We start from the raw sequence: 24010 nt of genomic DNA, 5'->3' as shown, positions 1-24010 counted from the left end.
ATTATTATGAACATGGAGTAAACATGATGCTGTCATATATTCAGTCATTTAAACACTAATGCTTTTTGTTCTCATTTTTTTTTCATCAAGGCAACAGTGCAACAAATTCATTTGCGGAGAACTTTGAGAACACTGTGCCCTTCCTGCCGCCAATTGTGCTGAACTTTGAACTTCCCCCAGATTACCCGTCCGCCGCGCCCCCGGATTTCACACTAAGCTGCAAGTGGCTTTCACCAACACAGGTTACTTTTCTTTTATTATACTAACAGGATTCCTTACACATGCTGTTTATATAATTAAGTGGATTTCTTAATTGCCTCAAAGGCTGTTAAAAGAAATGTATGGGGAAATGCAGACCGTATGTGTTGAAACATGGCATACATATTTTTATGGAATCTGTATAAACTGCTGTTTCCCTCCAATAACATGGCACACTATGGACCCATAACTGTCTATGGGCATGATATTGTGGATCTTTACAACACCAAACCATAATGCAGTTATGGGAATAAGCCCTTAAAAGTAGGCTAGATTCTCATTAGGGATGAGCGAGTATACTCGTTAGGATTCGGTACTCGGCGAGTAATGCGCTACTCGCGGTACTCGAATCCTGGCGAGTATTTCACTACTCGCCTCGCAATATTCGGCACAGCTCGCACAGTCCCCGCACAGCCCCCGCACAGCCCAGCACAGTCCCCGCACAGTCCCCGCACAGCCCCGCACAGTCCCCGCACAGCCCAGTATAGTCCCGCACAGGCCAGCACAGTCCCGCACAGCCCGCCACAGTACCTGCACAGCCCAGCACAGTCCCGCAGAGCCCAGCACAGTCCGGCACAGCCCAACACAGTCCCGCACAGCCCGGCACAGTACCTGCACAGCCCAATACAGTCCTGCACAGCCCAGCACAGTCCCCGCACAGTACCTGCAAAGCCCAGCACAGTCCTGCACAGTACCTGCACAGCCCAGCACAGTCCCGCACAGTCCCACACAGCCCGGCATAGTCCCCGCACAGGCCAGCACAGTCCCACACAGCCCGGCATAGTCCCCGCACAGTACCTGCAAAGCCCAGCACAGTCGTCACACAGGCCAGCACAGTCCCGCACAGCCCAACTGTCTTCGTACAGGCCAGCACAGTCCCGCACAGCCCGGCACAGTCTTCGCACAGGCCAGCAGAGTCCCGCACAGCCGGGCACAGTCTTCGCACAGGCCAGTGTTATGAATGAGTCACCGTAGGAGACAAAAAAAGAAATACTAGCTAAGTCCAGAAAACCAGAGAAGTTGGCAGCTATCGGATTGCAGACCCCTGAACCTATCAACAACAACTAGCAGTAGCCGTGGGGGGTTCCTACGGTGCCCTAGACCCCTCGATCACAGCCGGAGAACTAAATAGCCTAAAGACAGAAAGGGAAATCTAAACTGCCCCAGAGCAGACCCCAAAGCAATAGGCAGCCCCCAACATATAATGACGGTGAAGCAAGATGAAAAAACACTCACACAGATAGAAAGATAGGCTGAGCAAATGATGGGGCCCAAGCTAACTAAATAGGACAGGATAGAAAAGCTGATGTCTGCAATCCGCCAAAAACCCTATCAAAACAAGAGCCAACAGACTGATAGGGAAAAAAGCCCTGAAGATGTTAGGCTTCAAAAAGACTATATCAGTACTCAGGTATTTTCTGAAGACAGAGCAAAAAGGAATTCAGCTCACCCCAGCAGCGAATGGCAGAAATCCAAAAAAACAAGGCAAAACAAAACCAAAACACAAACGCAAAAAGCAGAGCAGAAAACCTAGCTTTTGTGGAGCAGGAATCAGACTGGTCTCCTAGAATCCCTCAGAGAAATCACCGGCAAGGCAGAAGGGCGTCGGCTGCCTTATATCCAGTCAGCAATTCCAGTCACCCAGTCATCATCATTCTGCTCAGGTGCTTGGTAATCAGCCTCACTACCTTCCTTCACCAGAAGAGGGAGTTCATCAGACCTCAATGGTGAAGGGGAAAATGAACTCACAACAGTACCTCCCCCTTGAGGAGGGGTCACCGAACCCTCATCCACGCCACCAGGGCGATCAGGGTGAGCCCGATGAAAGGCACGCACCAATCTTTTGGCATGAATATCAGAGGCAGAGACCCAGGAATTATCCTCCTGACCATAACCCTTCCACTTAACCAAATACTGGAGTTTCCATCTAGCCAGACGGGAATCCAGTATCTTCTCTACCTCATATTCCATGTTACCTTCAACGAATACAGGGTCCGGAGGTGCCACCCCAGGAACAACTGGTTCAACAAAACTCTTCAACAAGGACTTATAAAACACATTATGGATTTTAAATGTGACAGGAAGAGCCAAACGAAAAGAGACCGGATTAATAATCTCCAAAATCTTGTAAGGTCCAATAAATCTAGGCTTAAACTTAAGAGAAGCCACCTTCATAGCGATATTTTTTGATGATAACCAAACCATATCACCAACCTTAAACTGGGGACCAATGGTCCTATGTCGGTTGGAAAACCGCTGGGCCTTTTCTTGGGAGAGAGATAACTTATCCACCACTTGGTCCCAGATCTGGTGCATTCTCTCCACTACAGTGTCAACACCTGGGCAGGCAGAAGGCTCCACCTGCCCTGAAGAAAATCGAGGATGAAACCCAAAGTTACAAAAAAAAGGTGACATCAAAGTGGCAGAACTAGCTCTATTATTTAAAGCAAATTCGGCCAAGGGCAAAAATGAAACCCAATCATCCTGATCAGCGGAAATAAAACATCTCAAATACGACTCCAAGGTCTGGTTTGTTCTCTCCGTCTGCCCATTGGTCTGAGGGTGAAAAGCAGAGGAGAAGGACAACTGAATTGCCAGCTTGGAACAGAAAGTTCTCCAAAATCTAGACACAAACTGAACTCCTCTGTCAGATACAATGTTCTCAGGAATCCCGTGCAAGCGAACCACTGTGTTGCAAAAACAGGGGCACCAACTCAGAGGAAGATGGCAACTTAGGGAGTGGTACAAGATGAACCATCTTAGAGAACCTATCACAAATCACCCAGATAACAGTCATTCTCTGAGAGACAGGCATATCAGAGATGAAATCCATTGAAATATGGGTCCATGGCCTCCTGGGGAACGGCAAAGGCATCAACAACCCACTAGAGCGAGAACAAGGTTTAGACCGGGAGCAAGTCCCACAGGACTGCACAAAATTCCTGACATCACGAGACAAGGCGGGCCACCAAAAAGACCGACTCACCAGATCTCTAGTACCAAAAATACCTGGATGACCAGCCAATGCAGAGCAATGAACTTCAGACATCACTCTCTTCTTCCACTTGTCAGGAACATACAACTTTCCACTGGGACAACGCTCAGGTTTGTCCTCCTGGAACTCTTCCAGAGCACGTCTCAAATCGGGTGAGATGGCAGAAAGAACTACCCCTTCACCTAAGATGGTAGCAGGCTTGGTCACCACAGGAGAATCAGCAAAGAAGCTCCTAGAGAGGGCGTCTGACTTAACATTCTTAGTGCCAGGAAGAAAAGAGACCACAAAATCAAAACGTGTAAAAAACAAGGCCCACCTAGCCTGTCTAGGGTTCAAGCGTTTGGCCGACTCCAGGTAAATCAAATTCTTGTGGTCAGTGAGGACCACGGCTTGATGTTTAGCTCCCTCCAACCAATGTCTTCACTCCTCAAATGCCCATTTCATGGCTAACAGTTCCCGATTCCCCACATCATAGTTACGTTCAGATGGAGAGAACTTTCGGGAAAAGAAAGCACAGGGATTCATTTTAGATGTTACAGGATCCTTTTGGGACAAAACAGCTCCTGCACCAATCTCAGAAGCGTCCACGTCTACCTGGAACGGAAGTGAGACATCAGGTTGCCGCAAAACCGGGGCAGAAGTGAATCTTCGCTTCAGCTCCTGAAAGGAAGAAACAGCCTCCGGAGACCAATTCAACACATCAGCACCCTTCTTAGTCAGATCAGTCAATGGCTTGGCAATACTAGAAAACTTTGCTATAAATTTCCGATAAAAGTTAGCAAAACCCAAAAACTTCTGGAGGGCCTTCAAAGAAGTGGGCTGAACCCAATCATAAATGGCCTGTACCTTGGCCGGGTCCATTTCAATAGTTGATGGAGACAAAATAAATCCCAAAAATGAAATCCTCTGTACCCCAAAAAGGCATATCGATCCTTTGACATACAGGGAATTCTCCCTCAAGATCCGGAACACAGTCCGAACATGTTCCACATGAGAATCCCAATCCTTGGAGAAGATCAAAATATCATCCAGATAGATAATCAAAAATTTATCCACAAAGTCTCGGAAAATGTCGTTCATGAATCACTGGAAGACAGAAGGGGCATTAGTGAGCCCAAAAGGCATCACCAGGTACTCAAAATGTCCCTCCGGAGTATTAAACGCCGTCTTCCATTCATCCCCATGCTTAATGCGGATGTCAGGTCAGCGGTCGCGGCTGCGCCCGCTCCCGCCCCTCCTCCGGCGGCGGCCGCCGCCTCCTCCTCCTCCTGCCGGCGTCCTCGTCGCGGCACGGTCCCGCGCTCTGCCTCCCCTCCTGTGACCGCGCCGCGCTCCTTCCTTAGGGCGCGCGCGCGCACCAGCGTTCCCTCTTCCCCCTACGGGGGGTGGCGCCGGGGGCGGCACGCACCGCCCGCTTCCGGTCCCTAGGGTACTTCTGGCGCGCTCTCTATTGAGAGGACGCCTGAGTGTTTCTGTGCGCTTGCCACGTTGCGCTTTGGCCCCCTTCAGCTTCCTATAGTGCCCCCAGTTCCTGGCTGTCTTCTCCTTGGCTTCTAGTCCCCGCTCTTCATCCTTGTTCCAGTGTTCATTCCCTGCATGCCCGCTCTGTGCTCCCTTCTGGTACCCCCTTGTGTGCTTCCTCCCGGTCCTCTCCCCTCCAGTACCTGCTTCCTGTCTGTCTCCCCATCCGGTAGTCCTGTTTGTTCCTCTACCTCTCAGTCCTGTACTCCTGCCTACGGGCGCCTCTTATCCTTGAGCCGCCCCTCCTGGTACCGGCTGTCGCGGTTCTGTCCTCGGTGGTCTTGCCCCAAACGATCCCTGTATAGGGGTCGGTCTTCACCTGGAGCGCTCGATCCCCGGGGCTCCAGATCCGCGACCCAGAGGGTCCACTCTCGGACGTCCAGCCCCGAAAAACGTCACAGCGGATAAGATTATACGCCTCCCTGAGGTCAAGCTTGGTAAACCAGCAAGCACCTTTAACTCTAGAGAATAGATCCGAAATCAGGGGTAACGGATACTGATATTTAATAGTAATTTTGTTGAGGGCACAATAATCAATACAAGGCCTTAATGAACCATCCTTTTTGGCCACGAAAAAAAAACGGCACCTAAGGGTGAAAAGGATGGTCTAAAATGACCCTTCTCCAACGCCTCCTTAATATAGGATCGCATAGCCTAGTGCTCGGGTACAGATAAATTGAAGAGCCGACCCTTGGGAAATTTACACCCCGGGCTCCGTTCAATTGCACAGTCATAACTCCTATGAGGAGGCAAAGACGCAGACTCATTCTCACTAAATACATCATAAAAGTCCGCCAAATAGTCAGGAACATCATGCGACTGAGGAGAGGTGGAAAAAACCGGAGCCACACTAAGGGCACACCGACAACCCCAACTCACCACAGACACAGATTTCCAATCCAAATCTGGATTATGAATTTGCAACCAGGGAAACCCCAGAACAATGGTATCATGCAAGTTATGCAACACCAAAAATCTGCAATTTTCTTGATGGTCTGGGGCATTACCACCGGGTCCAAAACTGAGGTTTATTTTTCGCCAAAGGAGTAGCATCAATTCCCCTCAAAGGGATAGGCGTCCGCAGAGGTGTCATAGGAAATCCACAACGTTTAGCAAAATCCAAGTCCATTAGGTTCAGGGCTGCTCCCGAATCCACAAAAGCCTTGGCGGAAAATGTGGACAGGGAGCAGATCAGAGTAATTGCCAGAAGAAACTTAGGTTGAACACCACCCACAGAAAACGTGTGTGCAAAACGTTTCTCTCGTTTAGGACAGACAGAAATAATATGCGAGGCATCTCCACAAAAAAAACACAGCTTATTACACCTTCTGAACTCCTGACGTTGCTCCCTGGACAAAACTCTATCACATTGCATAGGTTCAGACACTTGTTCAACAGGTGGCAACACCTCTCGTTCAGTCCTGCGTTCACGTAAACGCCGATCAACCTGAATGGCTAATGACATAGAATCGTCAAGACCAGAGGGAACAGGAAATCCCACCATAGTATCTTTTACGGCTTCTGACAAACCCTTCCGAAAGAGAGCTGCCAAGGCATTATCATTGCAGGTAGTTAGGACCGCCCACTTTCGGAACTTTTGACAGTACAATTCTGCAGAATCTCGACCCTGGCTCAATGCCAACAGGGTCTTTTCAGCCTGATCAATAGCATTAGGTTCGTCATACAACAACCCCAAGGCTTGAAAAAATGCGTTCACATTAGTCAGAATAGGATCATCTGGTTTCAAAGAAAACGCCCCACCCTGGGGATCGCCACGCAGCAAAGAGATGACAATTTTAACCTGCTGCACGTTGCTCCCTGACGAGTTAGCCTTCAAGGCAAAAAATAATTTACAATTATTTTTGAAGTTCAAAAATTTAGACCGATCCCCAAAAAACACATCAGGAGTAGGGATCTTTGGTTCAGCAGCATGTGAATGAGCAAGGTAAGCGGAAATTCCCCGCACTTCTGCAGCGAGCTGCTCCACACGATCAGACAATTGCTTTATCTCCATTGAGAGAAAAAAAAAATCCCCCTACGGCCTCAGAGATATAGAAGAAAAAATATACACACATTTTTTTTTTTTGTACAATTCTTTCCTGCTATTGAGTACCCTAGGATCTGCGGTATGGCGGGTGATTCTGTTATGAATAACCGTAGGAGGCAAAAACAGAAATACTAGCTAAGTCCAGAAAACCAGAGAAGTTGGCAGCTATCGGATTGCAGACCCTTGAACCTATCAACAACAACTAGCAGTAGCCGTGGGGGGTTCCTACGGTGCCCTCGACCCCTCGATCACAGCCAGAGAACTAAATAGCCTAAAGACAGAAAGGGAAATCTAAACTGCCCCAGAGCAGACCCCAAAGCAATAGGCAGCCCCCAACATATAATGACGGTGAAGCAAGATAAAAAAACACTCACACAGATAGAAAGATAGGCTGAGCAAATGATGGGGCCCAAGCTAACTAAATAGGACAGGATAGAAAAGCTGATGTCTGCAATCCGCCAAAAACCCTATCAAAACAAGAGCCAACAGACTGATAGGGAAAAAAGCCCTGAAGACACTAGGCTTCAAAAAGACTATATCAGTACTCAGGTATTTTCTGAAGACAGAGCAAAAAGGAATTCAGCTCACCCCAGCAGCGAATGGCAGAAATCCAGAAAAACGAGGCAAAACAAAACCAAAACACAAACGCAAAAAGCAGAGCAGAAAACCTAGCTTTTGAGGAGCAGGAATCAGACTGGTCTCCTAGAATCCCTCAGAGAAATCACCCGCAAGGCAGAAGGGCGTCGGCTGCCTTATATCCAGTCAGCAATTCCAGTCACCCAGTCATCATCATTCTGCTCAGGTGCTTGGTAATCAGCCTCACTACCTTCCTTCACCAGAAGAGGGAGTTCATCAGACCTCAATGGTGAAGGGGAAAATGAACTCACAACAGGCCAGCACAGTCCCGCACAGCCGCGCACAGTCTTCGCACAAGCCCGCACAGTCCCGCACAGTCTTCACACAGGTCAGCACAGTCCCGCACAGCCCGTCACAGTCTTCGTACAGGCCAGCACAGTCCCGCACAGCCCGTCACAGTCTTCGCACAGGCCAGCACAGTCCCGCACAGCCGGGCACAGTCTTCGCACAGGCCAGCACAGTCCCGCACAGCCGGGCACAGTCTTCGCACAGGCCAGCACAGTCCCGCACAGCCGGGCACAGTCTTCGCACAAGCCTGCACAGTCCCGCACAGCCCAGCACAGTCTTCACACAGGTCAGCACAGTCCCGCACAGCCCGGCACAGTCTTCGAACAGTCCCTGCCCAGCCCAGCACACACACAGCCCCTTAATCGAATTTCCCATAGACTTACATTGGACTCGCTACTCGTTACGAGTACCCGAGTATTAGGAGGTACTCGTAATGAGTACAGCGAGTCCGAATACTTCACTTGCTCATCCCTAATTCTCATGGTTAGATTGACAACCATCCATGAGCCAATATTTTCATTACGTTAAACTGACTATTCTGTTGTTGCTTACTTTGCCTGCTGACCACCTGATCTCTTGGCTTGTAGCATGTACTTTGTTCGGGGGCATTTTGCTCCCCATCCAAAGATAGGCCTGCAGTAACTCACTATTGATGAGCAAGAAGTTGAAGGCTTCTATCTTGCTTAGTGCCCATAGTTCAGTGGAGCAGGATATGCTCTTTGGCACACGAATTAACAGATCTGGGTATGCTGGTCAGACATGTTGGGTTAGCAGAGCCAAATGTGCAGACAGCACCGTAGAGCGACAGGGCAAAGCACATAGTCAGGCACTTTGGTAAAGATGAATTGAATGTAGACTTCAGTTTGGAGCACCATGGTGATGTACACAGTCAGGCACCTAGGTATAGCAGAGCTGAGTGTGCGGCAGCACTTTAAAGAACCAAGGCAATGTAAGTAGTTAGGCATCATGGTGGAAAAAAATTAACATGTGTGAACTTCATGTTAGAACCCTAGATCTCAGACAACAGACAGACACATTGTTAAAGCAGAGTGAATTGTGCTGACAGTACTTTGGAACAGAAGAGCTGAGATGACAGACATGATTTTGGTGTAGCTGAGTCGGATTTGTGGACAGTACATTGGAACATGAGAGCTGATACAGCAGTCAGGCATCTGGTTGTTGTTAACCCTGATTCACTCTCAGCCCCTAAGCTAAGGAATTGCTCAAAGACTAAGGTAACAAGACCCCTATCTCACCTCCTCCCCCTTTTATGGGTCAGGTAACAAGCTCTAGCAACCACCTACACTAACATGGTTACCCTTTTCACCAAAAAATACCAGAAAAAGTGTAAAACTGGTGTCTGGGGTCATATTCCTGTACTGATGGTGGTTCTGGAGACATTCATGTAGTGATCCTTGTGCTGGTGCTGTATTCATGTAAGCCCCGTAGAATGTAAGTCCGCAAGGGCAGGGTCCTCTCTCCTCTGCACCAGTCCGTCATTGTAAATTTGTTTACTGTTAATGATATTTATAACTTTGTATGTAACCCCTTCTCATGTACAGCACCATGGAATTAATGGCGCTATATAATTAAATAATAATTATAATTCATGTACTACTGATGACTCTGAAGATGTATTCATGTATTGATGATGGTTCTGGTGCTGTTTTCATCATCAGAACCATCATCAGTACATGCATATGAGACCCAAATCATTATCAGTACATAAACAGAACACTATAGCCATCCATAGTACAGGTGTATGCATACAATATGAGCCCCCGCATAGCCCCGTACATACAGTATGAATCCACACACAGCCCCAACATACATTATAAGCCCCTATATACGGTTTGAGCCCCCACATAGCCTCCTATGTACAATTTGAGCCCCCACATAGCCTCCTGTATACAATACGAGCCTGCACATAGCCTCCAATATACAGTATGAGCGCCTACATCACCTCCCATAAACAATATGAGCCCCCACATAGCCTCTTATATACGGTATGATCCCCCACATAGCCTCCTATATACAGTATGAGCCCAGAAGTATTGGTGGTGAAAGTATTTACGAGTATAGGGCTCAATGTAAATCCTATGCCTCACTGTACACCTTTAAATAACAATATGGGTTGATCCCCAGTTGGACTACATAAGTGAATATACCCAAAACGTTCTTAATGTAACTTCTATTTTTTTCAGCTCACTCTGTTATGTCAGCATTTAGATGATCTATGGGAGGAGAACAATGGATGTGTTGTCTTGTTCCCATGGATTCAGTTTCTGAAGGAAGAGACACTTGATTACTTGAATATAAAATCTCCATATGAAATTGAGCTGTCTAACAATGGCTTACAGAACTGGATGCAACCCGCTGAAAAGACCCCTGATGATGGGGTCTCATTGGAAAGAGGATCATTTGATAAACGGGCCATACAGGACGTGCAGTCTGTGTCTGCCCTGGTCAAGTACATCTTGGTCTTCAGTGAAGCTCAGGAGAAGAAGGTTTTTGATAGTAAACCGTTCATGTGCAATATCTGTTTTATGGAGAAGCTGGGCAGTGAGTGCACCCACTTTAAGGACTGCCAGCATGTGTACTGTAACAGCTGTCTCAAAGACTACTTTGAAATCCAGATTAAGGACGGACAAGTTCATGCACTAAACTGCCCTGAACCTAAGTGCAAGTCAGTCGCAACAGCAGCTCAGGTAAGGGAAAGCTTGGTGGACCTTTTGAGCAAATTTGTTATTTAATTTTGGTATAGCTAAACAATTTCTATTCACAATTATATATTGGAAAATATTATGTAATGCAGAGCACTGACATCCATGGCCAAATTAGACATGTGGGTCGCCCGCCAGGGCAGTGGGGTACTCGATACCGGGCCGGTATATCAGAGGGAAGTGTCACAGTAGCGGTGACCCGGTCCGTGGCCCTGGGCGTCCATGAAAAAGGGGTTGAGCGTGACGCCACCTGTGGTGATCGGCAATGAAGGGGTTAAGCCGATGCTACAGGCAGATCCTCTGGGACAGATGGTATAAGGCAGCAAGATGTAATAGCTCCCCACAGGTGGAGCTGTGGTCCCAGGGAAGTGGTAATAGGTGTTGAGGAAGAGGGTATAGAGATGTAGCAGTGCTGGAGGGTTTGCAGGAAGAATGCAATGACACAGCAGGGTGCAGTTTCCATTACCTTTACTGTGCTTTGTAAGTGCCATCCAGGGTCCAGATTACAGATGGAACAGAGACTGGCCAGCTTGGAAGCTACTTAGGAATCTCTCTATGCAGATGGGTTGTGTAGTCTCCTTTCTAGCGCTTTCTGAGGTACTTGCAGTACTGTGTTACACTGAAGTTCCACTTGCTTGTTCTCTTTTAGAACTCCCTCGTATGGCAGACAGCTGTAGCCTCCTTCTTCTGGCTCACACGTTGCTGTTGTACCTTTGTACCTTGCTGTTGAGTCTTATGTGGGAACAGAGCATTTACAGCTTCCTATTCCTCCGGTTTCTGCTGCAGGAACATCAGTATCCGTACATCCTTGGAGACCGGACTCCAGACCATGCACTACAGCTAGAAGTGAGCCTGAACTCTGCAAAATCCTCCAGCTCATCTCCTCACGTCCACACACATTTCCCTCCTCACACAAACTCACTAATTTCCCCTTCCTGGCCCCCAGAGAGCGGCTCCTCTCCCAGTTTTGGTTCAGAGCTCCCTCTGCTAGCCTGGAGTGGGAACTGTGCTGTGTGTTGTATTTAACTGATAGAGAGACCCTTAATTGCTTCCAAGCATGACATCACACTCCCTAGGAGGAAGGTAATGCCACTGTGGCGACCATACTCCTGGGGGTGCCACACATGCAATACATACTAAAACAGCTGAATGATTAGATGTTTCTTCATCATGAACAATTGTGTTGTGAATGTCATCAGTGTTAGGCCAGAGTCACACAAGAGTATGGCATCCAATGCAAGAGCATCGGATGTGATATCTAATGACACTCGGCTCCAGCTTTGCTGTGACCGTGAGCCGAGTGTCAGTGCTCTGAGCTCTGATCCTCTCACATCAGAGAATCACAGCACAGGCGCGGAGGAGACGAAAAAATTAATTTCTCTATCTAAGTCATTGCTGGCTTTTACAGGAATTGCACTGCACTCAGGTGATATCTGAGTACAGTGCAATGTTTCACATGCACACATATTGCAATTTGTATGGTTGAATTTGATCCCATTCTCAGATGCAATTGAAGCATTCTACGATTATTTTCGCATGCCAAATCGGCAGGAGAAAATATTTGAAGATGTGAACTGGCCCATAGTTTAACACTGGCCGAGTTCAATCTGAATTTTTATCGGATTACACTCGTCCAATTTAATCTCAAGTGTGAATGAGCCCTTAGAGAAGATTCACATATAACGTATTTCCTGTCCAAGAAGTCTGGAAGGGGCTGCAAGGAAATCCACAGAAGTAAATTTGCAGATTTGTGCAACAAATTGCAGAAAATAAAAAACACTACTATTAGGACCAACACTATGAATACCAACACTATGAAGAACTCCAAACAAGTCAGGGTCAAAGTTGTTGAGAAGTACAAGTCTGGGTTGGGTTATAAAATAAAATCCCAATCTCCCTGTGAGCATAATCAAATCCATTATCAAATGGAAACAACAAGGTACCACAACAAACCTGCCAAGAGAGGGCCACCCACCAAAACTCTCAACCTGGGCAAGGAGGCCATTAATCGGAGCAGCAGAACAGAAATCAAAGGTAACCCTGAAGAAGCTGCAGAGTTTCCAAGCAGAAGCTGGAGTATCTATCCATATGACCACAATAAGCCTTTTACACTGCAGAGGTGGCCTTTATGGAAGAGTGGGCATAAAAAAAAGCCTTTACTTACACACAAAAATTGTATGGCTTGTATTGCGTTTGCCAAAAAACATGTGGGAGACTTCCCAAATGTATGGGGGAAGGTGCTGTGGTCAAATGAGACCAAAATTGAACTTTTGCCACCAAGGTAAACACTACATCTGGCACCAAACCAAACCAACATAGCTCAACACCCCAAGAACACAACCCCCACAATGAAACATGGTGGTGGCAGCATTATGCTATAGGGATGTTTTTTAGCAGCAGGGATAGGGAAAATGGTCCGAGTTGAGGAGTTGAGGGGAAGATGGATGATGAGAAATACAGGGATATTCTTGATCAAAACCTGCTTCAGTCTGTCGGTGATTTGAGTCTGGGATGGAGGTTCACCTTCCAAAAAGACAATGACCCTAAACATACTGCTAAAGCAAAAATCGAGTGATTTAAGGGGAAACATGTAAATGTTTGGAGTGACTTACTCAAAGTCCAGACCTTAATCCATTTGAGAATCTGTGGTCAGACTTGAAGATTTCTGTTCACCAGAGGAAACCATGTAACCTGAAGGAGCTGGAGCAGTTTTGCCTTGAGGAATGGGCAAATATCCCAGTGGCAAGATTTGGAAAGCTCATAGAGAATTATCCAAAGCGACTTGCAGCTGTAATTGCCACAAAAAGAGGCTATACAAGTACTGACTTTAGGGGGGTAAATTTATATGCACATGACAATTTTTCGTTATTTGATCCCATAAGTTTAATTTATGCCTATATTTTTCTCACTTCACTACACCAATTTAGACTATGTAGTGCTTATGTATCACACACACTGAATTACAAAAATATTTAAACTCATGTTTTAATGTAACAAAATAGGTAAAAAACCACTGTAATTACACCAGCTTATCAGAACATGTGACCAAAGGGTCTACAGATGCCAGCAAGGGACCAACTAGTGTTTCCAATCGGAGTGCCAACGTAAAGTTATTTTTTAATTCTGAACTTGTGATTATGTCTGTAGATTACCTGGTGATCCACAGAAAATTCTGCAACTGATTTTTTTGGCACATTTATACTTCGAGAACATGTCATAAGCAAAGCTGAAAACCATGTACAACATGTCATACAGCGATGCAGCAATCTGTGTTTTTCAACAAGTATTTTTGGCATTGTATGGATGCTACCATATTCAACTACAGAAAAGTAAAGGGTAATTTTATTACTGAGTGCCATCTGCTGGTCTGGATTCCATGTTTGAGTACAGATAGTAAATTGTTCATGTTCTTTTTACTTCTAGGTAAAGTGTCTTGTAGGGGAACAGCTCTTTGGCCGCTATGATCGTCTCCTTCTGCAGTCAAGCTTGGATTTAATGGCCGATGTTGTTTACTGCCCTCGTCCAGGCTGTCAGACCCCAGTCATGCAGGAGCCGGAGGGTACAATGGGCATCTGCTCAGTCTGCCAATTTGCTTTTTGCGTCCTGTGTTATATGACCTTCCATGGACTCTCCCCTTGCAAAATACCTGATGGTATGTTCAGTAGTTCTTGTCTCTGTGCTAACGAGCACGTTTTTTTTTATGATATTTGAACAGTACTTTTTGTAAATGATATGTTGTCCTTGTCGCTCTTTCATAGAATCATAGAATGTTAGAGTTTGAAGGGACCGCAACAGTCATTGTGTCCAACCCCCTGCTCAATGCAGGATTCACTAAACTACCTCAGACAGATGTCTGTCCAGCCTCTGTTTGAAGACTTCCATTGAAGGAGACCTCACCACCTCTCGTAGCAGCCTGTTCCACTCGTTGATCACCAGCACTGTCAAAAAGTTTTTTCTATTACCTAATCTGTATCTTCTCCCTTTCAGTTTCATTCTATTGCTTCTCGTGTTTCCATGTGCAAATGAGAATAATGCTGATCCCTCTACACTGTGACATCCCTTCAAATATTTGAAGACAGCTATTAAGTCTCCTCTTAGCCTTCTTTTTTCCAAGCTAAACATTGCCAGATCCTTTAACCATTCCTCGTGTGACATACTTTACAGTCCGCTCGCCATCCTGGTAGCTCTTCTCTGAACTTGCTCCAGTTCGATGTCTTTTTTAAAATGTGGTGCCCAAAACTGGACACAGTATTCCAGATGAGGCCTGATCAAGGAGGAGTAGAGGGGGATAGTTACTTCACAATGATCTAGGCTCCATGGTTGAAATATGCAGCTTTCACCTTGTAGATTTGTTTTTTCTTTAAGTATGATGTGCAAGTGTTACTTGACTAATCTCAGCAGTTAGTTAGTGTTCCAGTAACTATTTCCTTTCCCACCACCCTCCGATGCAGTTCCAGCGGTGTCGGCACTGTCTCTCCTGGGGCTTACGTGACTTTGTTACGATGTCTAACTTGTCCAAAGGAGGGGAAAATGAAGTGACCAGAGGAATCATGTGACATAACAATGTCATGCTAGACACAGGAAAGCCAGTGCCAACACCGCTGGAATGATGCCGGCTCCGGAGGTGAATATAGGCATCATTATTTTACTTGGGGGAAATATAGGGATTGAGATGATGATGGCTTAATAATATCTGATATATTTTCTTTTTATCTCTAATATGTTCTGCTGACATTGTACATGTAGACAAGTCTAAATAGCCAAACACTCAACAATGTTAAAATACAATGTATTTTTCGAAACTAATAAATGGCGAGAGTGTGTTTTATGTAATCATGGGACACATTTCAAACACAACTTGTGTTCTTATGATGGAAACACCGAGCAATGGCTGGGTTCAGTGCTCCAAGCCACTAGCAATATGACAATTTGTCCGGTAACCTTTATATTTTCAGAACATATACCTATGTTTTCTTTTCTATATATCTCCTAGATAAATTTCTTGAACTGAGTGAAGAGTATTTGGCTGCCAATGAGGAAAGAAGAAGTGAAATGGACAAAAGATATGGAGATGTTCTAAAGGCGGTTGAAGGGTTTAGGAATATGGAAAGGTTGAGGAATCTGGAATGGCTGGGGAAGTACTCCAAGCCCTGCCCTGGTTGTAAAGCTCCAACTGAGGTAAGATATTGAAGGCAGCAGTAATGAAACCTTCTGCATATACACCATGTTCCAAATTATTATTTTTTTTGTTTTAATGAAACCCATTGATGGTTTTGTGTCTCAGGGTTCTTTGGATCACTGAAATCAATCTCAGATACCTGTTGTTCTACCTTCATACACGTTGACACGGTGTGCAATCTAGCATACAGCATAAACCACCTTCTATCTTCCAAAATAAGCAGACCGTTCTCTGTAGTCTAACTTGTTTATTGGTGAAAAGTATAGAACATGCGGTAAAACTATAAAGAATACAAATGACATGGGTAAGTATTGAGCAGATGATCACACATCATGCAAACTTTACATAGAAACACACAGTTGTCTAATTACATCTGCTGAGCTCTGGCTGCCATACAGTTAATAACCTCTCTGAACAACACTGCGTTGCAAGAAAAGATGTTAATCTTACCAGATATGCCTTACCCGGATAACAAACTCAAGTAGGGAGTTACAGGAGGACAGATAAACACGTGTGTCCTTATGAAATATACAGAATAAAACGGCATCTTCTTCATCCCAGAATCCATTGCTTCATTTCCACAATGCATTGCTCTGTCCCATATGGAAAACACTCTGTTAAAGACACAGGGTGTAAATGCTCATGCTGCAAAGAATACCTCTGAGTCATTGGCTGCTATGGGCATAAAAGGAGATAAACTCATGGTATGGCCACCATCTTCCCCTGACCTCAACCCTATAGAGAACATTTGGAGTATCATCAAGCAAAAGTTCTATGAGGGTGGGAGGCAGTTCACATCAAAACAGCAGCTCTGGGAGGCTATTCTGACTTCTTGCAAATAAATACTTGCAGAAACTCTCCAAAAACTCACAAGTTCAATGGATGCAAGAATTGTGAAGGTGATCTCAAAGAAGGGTTCCTATGTTAACATGTAACTTGGCCTGTTAGGATGTTTTGGAGTTAAATAGCTTTTTTGTTCAGTGAATGTGACCTCCTAATGCTGCAAATTCCCAAATGAGCATTTTCAGTTCTTTAAAACATATCAAATGTTTAGAAATTCTACTGTGCCTAATAATTTGGAACAGTGCATTTTGAGTTTTTATTCATTATGGAGATTATTCTGTTATCTTTGGGAGGTTTCTTCAATAAAATTCGATGTATACTCTAACGGGTGATGACTTTAATTAAACTGACTGTCATTTGCACCGACCATTTAGGAAAATCAGAGAAAAATATCATTTGCATAATAATTTGGAACATGGTGTAAAAAAAATTTTTTGTACACATAGCAGATTCCATTTAAAAAATGTAAGAAGATACCGTATATGCTCGTGTATAAGCTGAGATTTTCAGCCCATTTTTTGGGGCTGAAAGTCCTTCTCTCGGCTTATATGCGAGTCATATACCGGGGGGGGGCGAGCGGGGGTTCAGAGGCCATACTCACAACTCCTGGCACATCTCTGTAGCCCCTTCTTCTCCCTCTGCCGTTTGCTTCCTGCATTCAGCGGTCACGTGGTACCGCTCATTAAACTCATGAATATGCACATATTTATGAGTTTAATGAGCAGTACCACATAACCAGCTGAATGCAGGAAGCAGACGACAGAGGGAGAAGCAGGGGCTGCCACTGCAGAGAAGACCTTGCGCCAGGAGGGTGAGTATGACGTGGGCAGAGTAATATTCACCTGTCCTGGGTCCATCGCCGTGCACTGCTGTGTCTCCGGGTCCTCCTGCTGTGACGGACAACGGACGTTTCACGATTACTCGCTTCTACGGGTCCAGGTGACCTCACCCGTAGAAGCGAGTAATCGCAAAGCGGCCGTTGTCCGGCACCTCCCTCCCCTAGCATTCCTCTAACATCCTGCATGTCCACATATCTATTGATGAAATTCATGTGAAATAAAGACGCACAGTTTTTCAGCTATTATTGGAGAGTGCTGCATATTGCTTCCTTTTTCGATTCACAATATATGAAATATTCATGTTTTTTCATGCAAGCACCTCCGTTTTTTGACTGAAATATATACCGCAATACTTCAGATAAATAGCTCCGTCTGTTAATGTGGTGATTTGTGTGCCCTAGTTTGCTGTTCATCTGTTTGCTCTTTGCTGGGATCCTCCTGCTGTGATGGCAGAGGGCGCGATGACGTCACTGCAGAGACCCGGGAGAGTTAGACAGAGCGGTGGACGGCGATGGAACCGGGACCGGTAAATATCGCCTGTGCTGGGGGCTCAAGACACCGGCACCTGGCCCCCAGTGACGGAGAGGTGAGTATGTCATTTTTGTTTTATTGCGGCAGCGGCAGCAGCAAATAAGGGGTATTTATAGAGTATCTTATGGGGAAGCATTAACCCTTGTGCAGCAGCATATGGGGGGTATTTATGGAGTATCTTCTAGGACCACCATTAACCCTAGGCTTATACACGAGTCAATACGTTTTCCCAGTTTTTTTGTGGCAAAATTAGGGGGGTCGGCTTATACACGAGTATATATGGTAAATAAATGCATTACATTTAAAATACACTTTTAACATATTTATTCAAACATAAGTGCCTTGGTTTTTGTGGTTATATATTTTATTCTGATAAATAAAAGTACTTTTCAGGGATGACTCTGACTTTCTGGGGGGGTTTTCTTGACAGTCCGGAACTGTGACACCATTGCTATGCGACACGTGACCGTTAGTGATATGCAAATGTGCTCGGATAAGGTATTATCCGAGCAAGCTCGGGTGCTAATCGAGTGCTTTCGGAGTGCGTGAAAAATATGTTCGAGTTCCTGCACCTGCATGTCTTGTGGCTGTTCAACAGCCGCAACACATGCAGGGATTTTCGAACAAACAGGCAATCCCTACATGTGTTGCGGCTGTCGAATAGCCGCGAGACATGCAGGCACTTGAGACTCGGACATATTTTTCGAGCACGCCAAAGTCACTTGTTTAGCACCCGAGCATGCTCAGATAAGGCTAGCTTCACACTAGCGTTCGTGGGCGCAGCGCAGGGCTGCCACTAAGCCCCGCCCCTGGCCGCACCCCCTCGGGTCAGTTCCTCCTCTGATCGCATGAGGCTGCATGCGATCAGTGTATCCTATATTTAGCGTTGGATACGCTGATCGTGTGCTGACCGTGCGCTGGTCTGATCTTGCTGGCACTGCGCCCTTTTGGCGCTGCGCCCAGAGCACAAAAATGCAGCACAGCGCCTTTTTGTGCCCTGGGCGCAGCGCCAAAAGGGTGCAGCACCAGCTAAATCAGACCAGCGCATGATCCGCGTATCCATCGCTAAATATAGTATACGCTGTTCGCATGCAGCCTCATGTGATCAGAAGAGGAACTGACCGGAGGGGGAGCGGCCGGGGGTGGGGCTTAGCGGCAGCCCTGCGCTGCGCCCACAAACGCTAGTGTGAAACTAGCCTAACACCTTATCCAAGCACGTTCTCTCACCACTAGTGACCGTCAATTACTGGGCTCAGAAATCTTGTCGATGTAGACAGCCTGAGACTTCTGAGCCTGTGTGATTGGTTGCAGCGGTTACATGAGATGAATTAATTACATCCGCTGCTTATTAACAAAGACAGTATGCAGTGGCAAAGAAGCATAACTGGAGCAGTGATTGGTGAATTCAGCAAATTTGGTAATTTTTAACCTTCCCAAGCCCATAGAATAAAAAAGAATCACAGAAAAAAATTTAATCTAGTGAACAAGTTTAATTCTCAAAGCACATACATTAAAAATATGGTTGATGCGAATCAATTCGCAATTCTCAGTCCATTGACCATGGCAGTGGTCTGTGGGTGTTGGATGGGAGTGGGAGAGCTGCCTCTTATTTAACGGCATCTGCAGTTTTCCTAGTGATTAGCCGTTTTTTGCCACAAGGATTACACCGCACCAGGCTAATCAGGTAGCAGTTCTTCCCCGGTTCCCATCTAGCCAATTAATTTATATAAATAGTATATTTCAAAATGTGAGTTTTTGAACTGTGAATCTATGACATGTCAGGAGATCCATCATTAACAGATTGTTCACTAGAGATACCTTTCCTTTTACAGAAAATTGATGGCTGTAACAGAATGACCTGCACCAGGTGTATGCAGACTTTTTGCTGGCTCTGTTTGAAGATATTGCCTCATTATAATGCATATAAACATTTTGACTCTCCTTCAGAATGTCTTAATAGGTATGTATCCAGAAATAAGAGCTTGCTCAACCAGTTCCTCAGATCTGTCTATGATAATGAGTTTCCTGCCTTCATAATATGTTATCTCTTACAGCTGCAATCTGTGGTCACAGCTATTTTTATCAACTACATACACTGATTATTTCTAGGATTCAATTTACGTCCAGTGATAATAGAAGATATACACAAGCATATGATTTTGTATAATCTACGAAATGAAAAGAGCGCTCGTTTCGTTTATAACCTTCATGTTTCTTACATGACAGCAAATAGCAGAACACGTAGCTGCGTAATAAATAAAGACGCTCCCTGCATACATCCAACTTGGGCAAGGGTCAAACTGCTTTAAAGCAGTCCGGTCAACGCATAGCGTTATGCATTATGCTATACCGCTAGCGCAGATGAAGCATCTGCAGCCTGCGTCCGAGGCTCCGTCACAGAATGATGGCACATCGCTAGCGCATGCCGATTATGGCATGCGTTGACCATGCGCCCGATAATGGGAGGGAATGGCAGCTGTAACGGACTGCGTTACATTGTGTTATGCCGCGATGTAACGCAGTCCATCTAATGGACTGCGTAATAAGTAAAGACGCTCCCTGCATACATCCAACTTAGGCAAGGGTCAAACTGCTTTAAAGCAGTCCGGTCAACGCATAGCGTTATGCTATACCGCTAGCGCAGATGAAGCATCTGCAGCCCGCGTCCGAGGCTCCGTCACAGAATGACGGCACATCGCTAGCGCATGCCGATTATGGCTAGCGTTGACCATGCGCCCGATAATGGGAGGGAATGGCAGCTGTAACGGACTGCGTTACATTGTGTTATACCGCGGTGTAACGCAGTCCGTCTAACGGACTGCCATAACGCAGTGTGACCCCGGCCTTAGTCAAATACCTCAGCAAATCTTTGTTTTAGTGTGTTCTCCTGAAAATTACCACACACTGAGATTCAACCCTGTCCTTACTCTAACATATTCCCCTCTTTTGCTTTATGTTTGTCAAATAATGAAGTTGGTTAACTAAACACTACTTCACAAAGTGAAGGCATAGGGATTTAACAACATGGGTCAGTGGTCATATAACACGTCTTATTCATCACAGACACACAAGGTGGCTGGCCTAATGTATTTTCGTGTCCTAAAAGTTTCCCAATACCTCTACCGTGAAATGTGAAATATTGACATACCACTTCTGACATGAGCTGTTTAGCTACTGCTTTTGTGCTAGGCCTCAGGGTAACTGTATGAAATCAATCTGCAGTTGCAGAAACTAATAAAACAACCTTGGGCTGCAACCTTGCAGGACCTTCCTGAGTTGTGTTTCATCCCCAACTGGGAACTTTTAATGTTACAGAAGCAGGTCGCATGCCTGACCGCTTTTCAATTCCATTCATTCTCCATGGGACAGCCAGAAAAAGTATGTGCAGCTCTCAGCAGCTCCATAATAAATTAACGGAATAATGGTCATTCTTGCACACTATCCTGTTTGTAGGTGATAACATGTTCTCACCGGACAACTCCATTACAGCAAACCTGTCAGCAGGATTTTGCTAAGTAAACTACAGACACTGTTACACTGAGTAAAATGACACCTAGGGTGAAGAAATCCATCTTGTGGTTCTTGTGTAATCAGTCTTAGATGCTTTCAGTTAATGATATGCTCGTGCTCTGATGCAGGACTGTAGAGAGAGTCTTATCTTCCTGCTCTAGGCCAGAGAAACCAAGAAAAGACCTGCCCACAGGCTGCCCTGAAGCACAAACACATTCCTCATCATAGACTGTTTGTGTTTCGGGACAGCCTGTGGGAAGGCCTTTCCTTGGTTTCTTTGGCTTAGAGCAGGAAGATAAGACTCTGCCTACAGTCCTGCCTCAGAGCATGGGCTTCTCTTTAACTGAAAACTTCTAACACTGATTACACAAGAACCACAAGATGGATTTCTTCACCCCAGGTGTCATTTTACTCAGTGTAACAACGCCAACATGACAATGCCTGTAGTTTACTTAGCAAAATCTTGCTGACAGGTTCACTTTAGGCATACAATACTTTCTAGACAATGCGCATATCACACTACTTGTCAGACAGTTCCTCATATACAACACAGCCAAAGATTTTGTCCATACACAGTGCCTTACAGAATGTCAGAATACAGATAAACTGAGTTCACAAACGCTGCAGCCTCCAGACCATGGACATTTCAGTGTACCCTTGTGAACAGTGTAATCACAGTGTATCACTATATACAATCCAGCTCTCAAAGAGGGCCGTCATATACAGTACAGAGCCAATGACAATGCAGCTGCCAGACAGTGCAATCATAAGCAGGGTAAGTCCAGCCCCACAATGGAAAGTGCTTTAAAGGTGTACAAATAACATTTAGGTTTTAATATTAATACTAGTTCATGTATACTAACTCTTTTCCCACTGATCTACTTGGTATTTTGTCATGTAATGTATTATATATTATATATTCTCCAAGCCATGCTGCTTCATGTGCCTTTATGTAGAAAGTGTCATGATTTTCTTTGTTTATTAATTTGCAGATTGCACGAAAAAGAAGAAAATTGATTTGTGCCTTTGTGACTGGATTCCTTACAATAATATTTATGCCATGCCGATGCCCACACGAGTGATGGCCAGGAGATTTAGACTACCTCTCAATTTTTCCTAACCAATAAATTGTATTTTACCACTGAAATCTATATTATATCAATATATAATTAAAGTATTCTGGAACTGAAAGTATCAATTATTGATAAGAATTCAAAGAGAAAAACAATGCTCAATTTTTACAATTTGTGAATTATTTTGCTGATAGAAGAAAATATATATGAACATAACAGGTGCCAACCTAATTTTGTAAGCTTTTAAGATGAATAAAATGAATAATTTAGAGTGTGTGGGATGCCCTACACAGGTATACTATGGGTGTTTAGCACTGAGCTGTAATAGAGCTGTCATAGAGGTGCATGAGCTCCTTGTTGTGCCTAAGTATGCCTCTGATTTCATGAGGAGGGACACTATTGTTTAGTTGTGTCAGAATTGTAGGAGCCATACAGTTTTTGCGTCTGGCACTCTGCTGTGTGTATACAGTAAGTCTTTATCACTATATTAGGATTTTCATTAAGGTCCATGAGAAGTTTACCTCTCCGGAGCCTGCACCATGTCAGCTGATATATACAGCTGACATGTGCCCGCAACAGCCGCGGGTGGAATCACATACTATTTGTAGGTACAGTATATAATATTTGTATGCAAAATTATGCATTACTACATTTTTTTCTTTCCAACGAGTATATTGAGGTGTTAGAGGGTCATCAGATAACAGGTGCTTGTTGTCTTATTATGCAAATAAGAGAGGTGCTAATTGGAATCTCTTAAGACCTATCTTAACCTGTCCTTTAAAGGGAATGTGTCGCAATTTTAATTTTTGGATTAACCCCTTCAAGACATGCGCTGTTCATATAGTGCTCTGTGGGAGCTGTGTGCCTGCAAACAGCACTACATGTACGGCGCCATGAGTGCCGCAGCCATCGGGTGCGAGTTACAGCTCTATGTGAGAGATAACACCCCGCAGCAATGCCCACGATCGATGCTAGCACCCATCCCAGGCATTTAACCCCTCTGATATCAGTAGTGACAGCGACATAGAGGAGCATCGCGCAGGGAGTGGGCTGCCTGCGTGCTTCCGTCAGGACAATGCAATGTGATCCATTGAGACCCCCAGCCGCAAGATAGCCATGGGGTCCATCAGGGAAGGTGGTGTGTCAGTGCTTGCTCAGAGCAAGACCTGAGACGCCTCCTTCCCTGCCTGTGAGGCGCTGCTCCGATGCTCTGCAGTGCAGAAGTAATGCAGAGCATCAGATCATGATCTGATCCTATACAGCAGGGGCGGGGAACGTCCGGCCCGCAGGCCGCATAGGGCCCGCCATATCTTCTTGTGTGGCCCGCAGCCACTCCAGAGCCGTGATCCGGTACTTTGTTGCAGGAGGAGCAGAGGAGGACTCTTGCTCTGCTTCCTAGCCCTGCTTGCCGGATATCGCGCACTGATATGTGCACGCACTGACTGGGACTGAGCACACCCCGCTGGACCCCGGCGGCCCCTGTGCACTGATACCTGCGGCAGTGCAGTGCGGCTATTGGGTATCTAGTATCTGGAGCTGGAGGCGTCACCGCGCGCCGCTACCCAGT

At 45.5% G+C, this 24010-nt stretch overlaps 1 protein-coding gene across 1 annotated transcript in view; it reads left to right on the top strand.

Annotated features, from left to right (window-relative positions):
• Positions 1 to 22561, top strand: part of LOC141099932 (E3 ubiquitin-protein ligase RNF14-like) — a 41529-nt gene extending 18968 nt beyond the window's left edge. Inside the window, exons 3-8 of the mRNA XM_073588433.1 lie at positions 91 to 242; positions 9950 to 10453; positions 13892 to 14120; positions 15462 to 15646; positions 19693 to 19820; positions 22363 to 22561. Coding sequence (XP_073444534.1) covers positions 91 to 242; positions 9950 to 10453; positions 13892 to 14120; positions 15462 to 15646; positions 19693 to 19820; positions 22363 to 22387 — 1223 coding nt within the window. The 3' untranslated portion in view covers positions 22388 to 22561. The remainder of the gene's footprint in view (positions 1 to 90; positions 243 to 9949; positions 10454 to 13891; positions 14121 to 15461; positions 15647 to 19692; positions 19821 to 22362) is intronic.
• Positions 22562 to 24010: the final 1449 nt, after the last annotated feature.

The sequence above is a fragment of the Dendrobates tinctorius genome, unplaced genomic scaffold (assembly GCF_039654945.1).
Source record: "Dendrobates tinctorius isolate UK_male_01 unplaced genomic scaffold, ASM3965494v1 ptg000001l, whole genome shotgun sequence".
Taxonomy (NCBI): Eukaryota; Metazoa; Chordata; class Amphibia; order Anura; family Dendrobatidae; genus Dendrobates; species Dendrobates tinctorius.
This window is presented reverse-complemented; position numbering and strand designations above follow the sequence as displayed.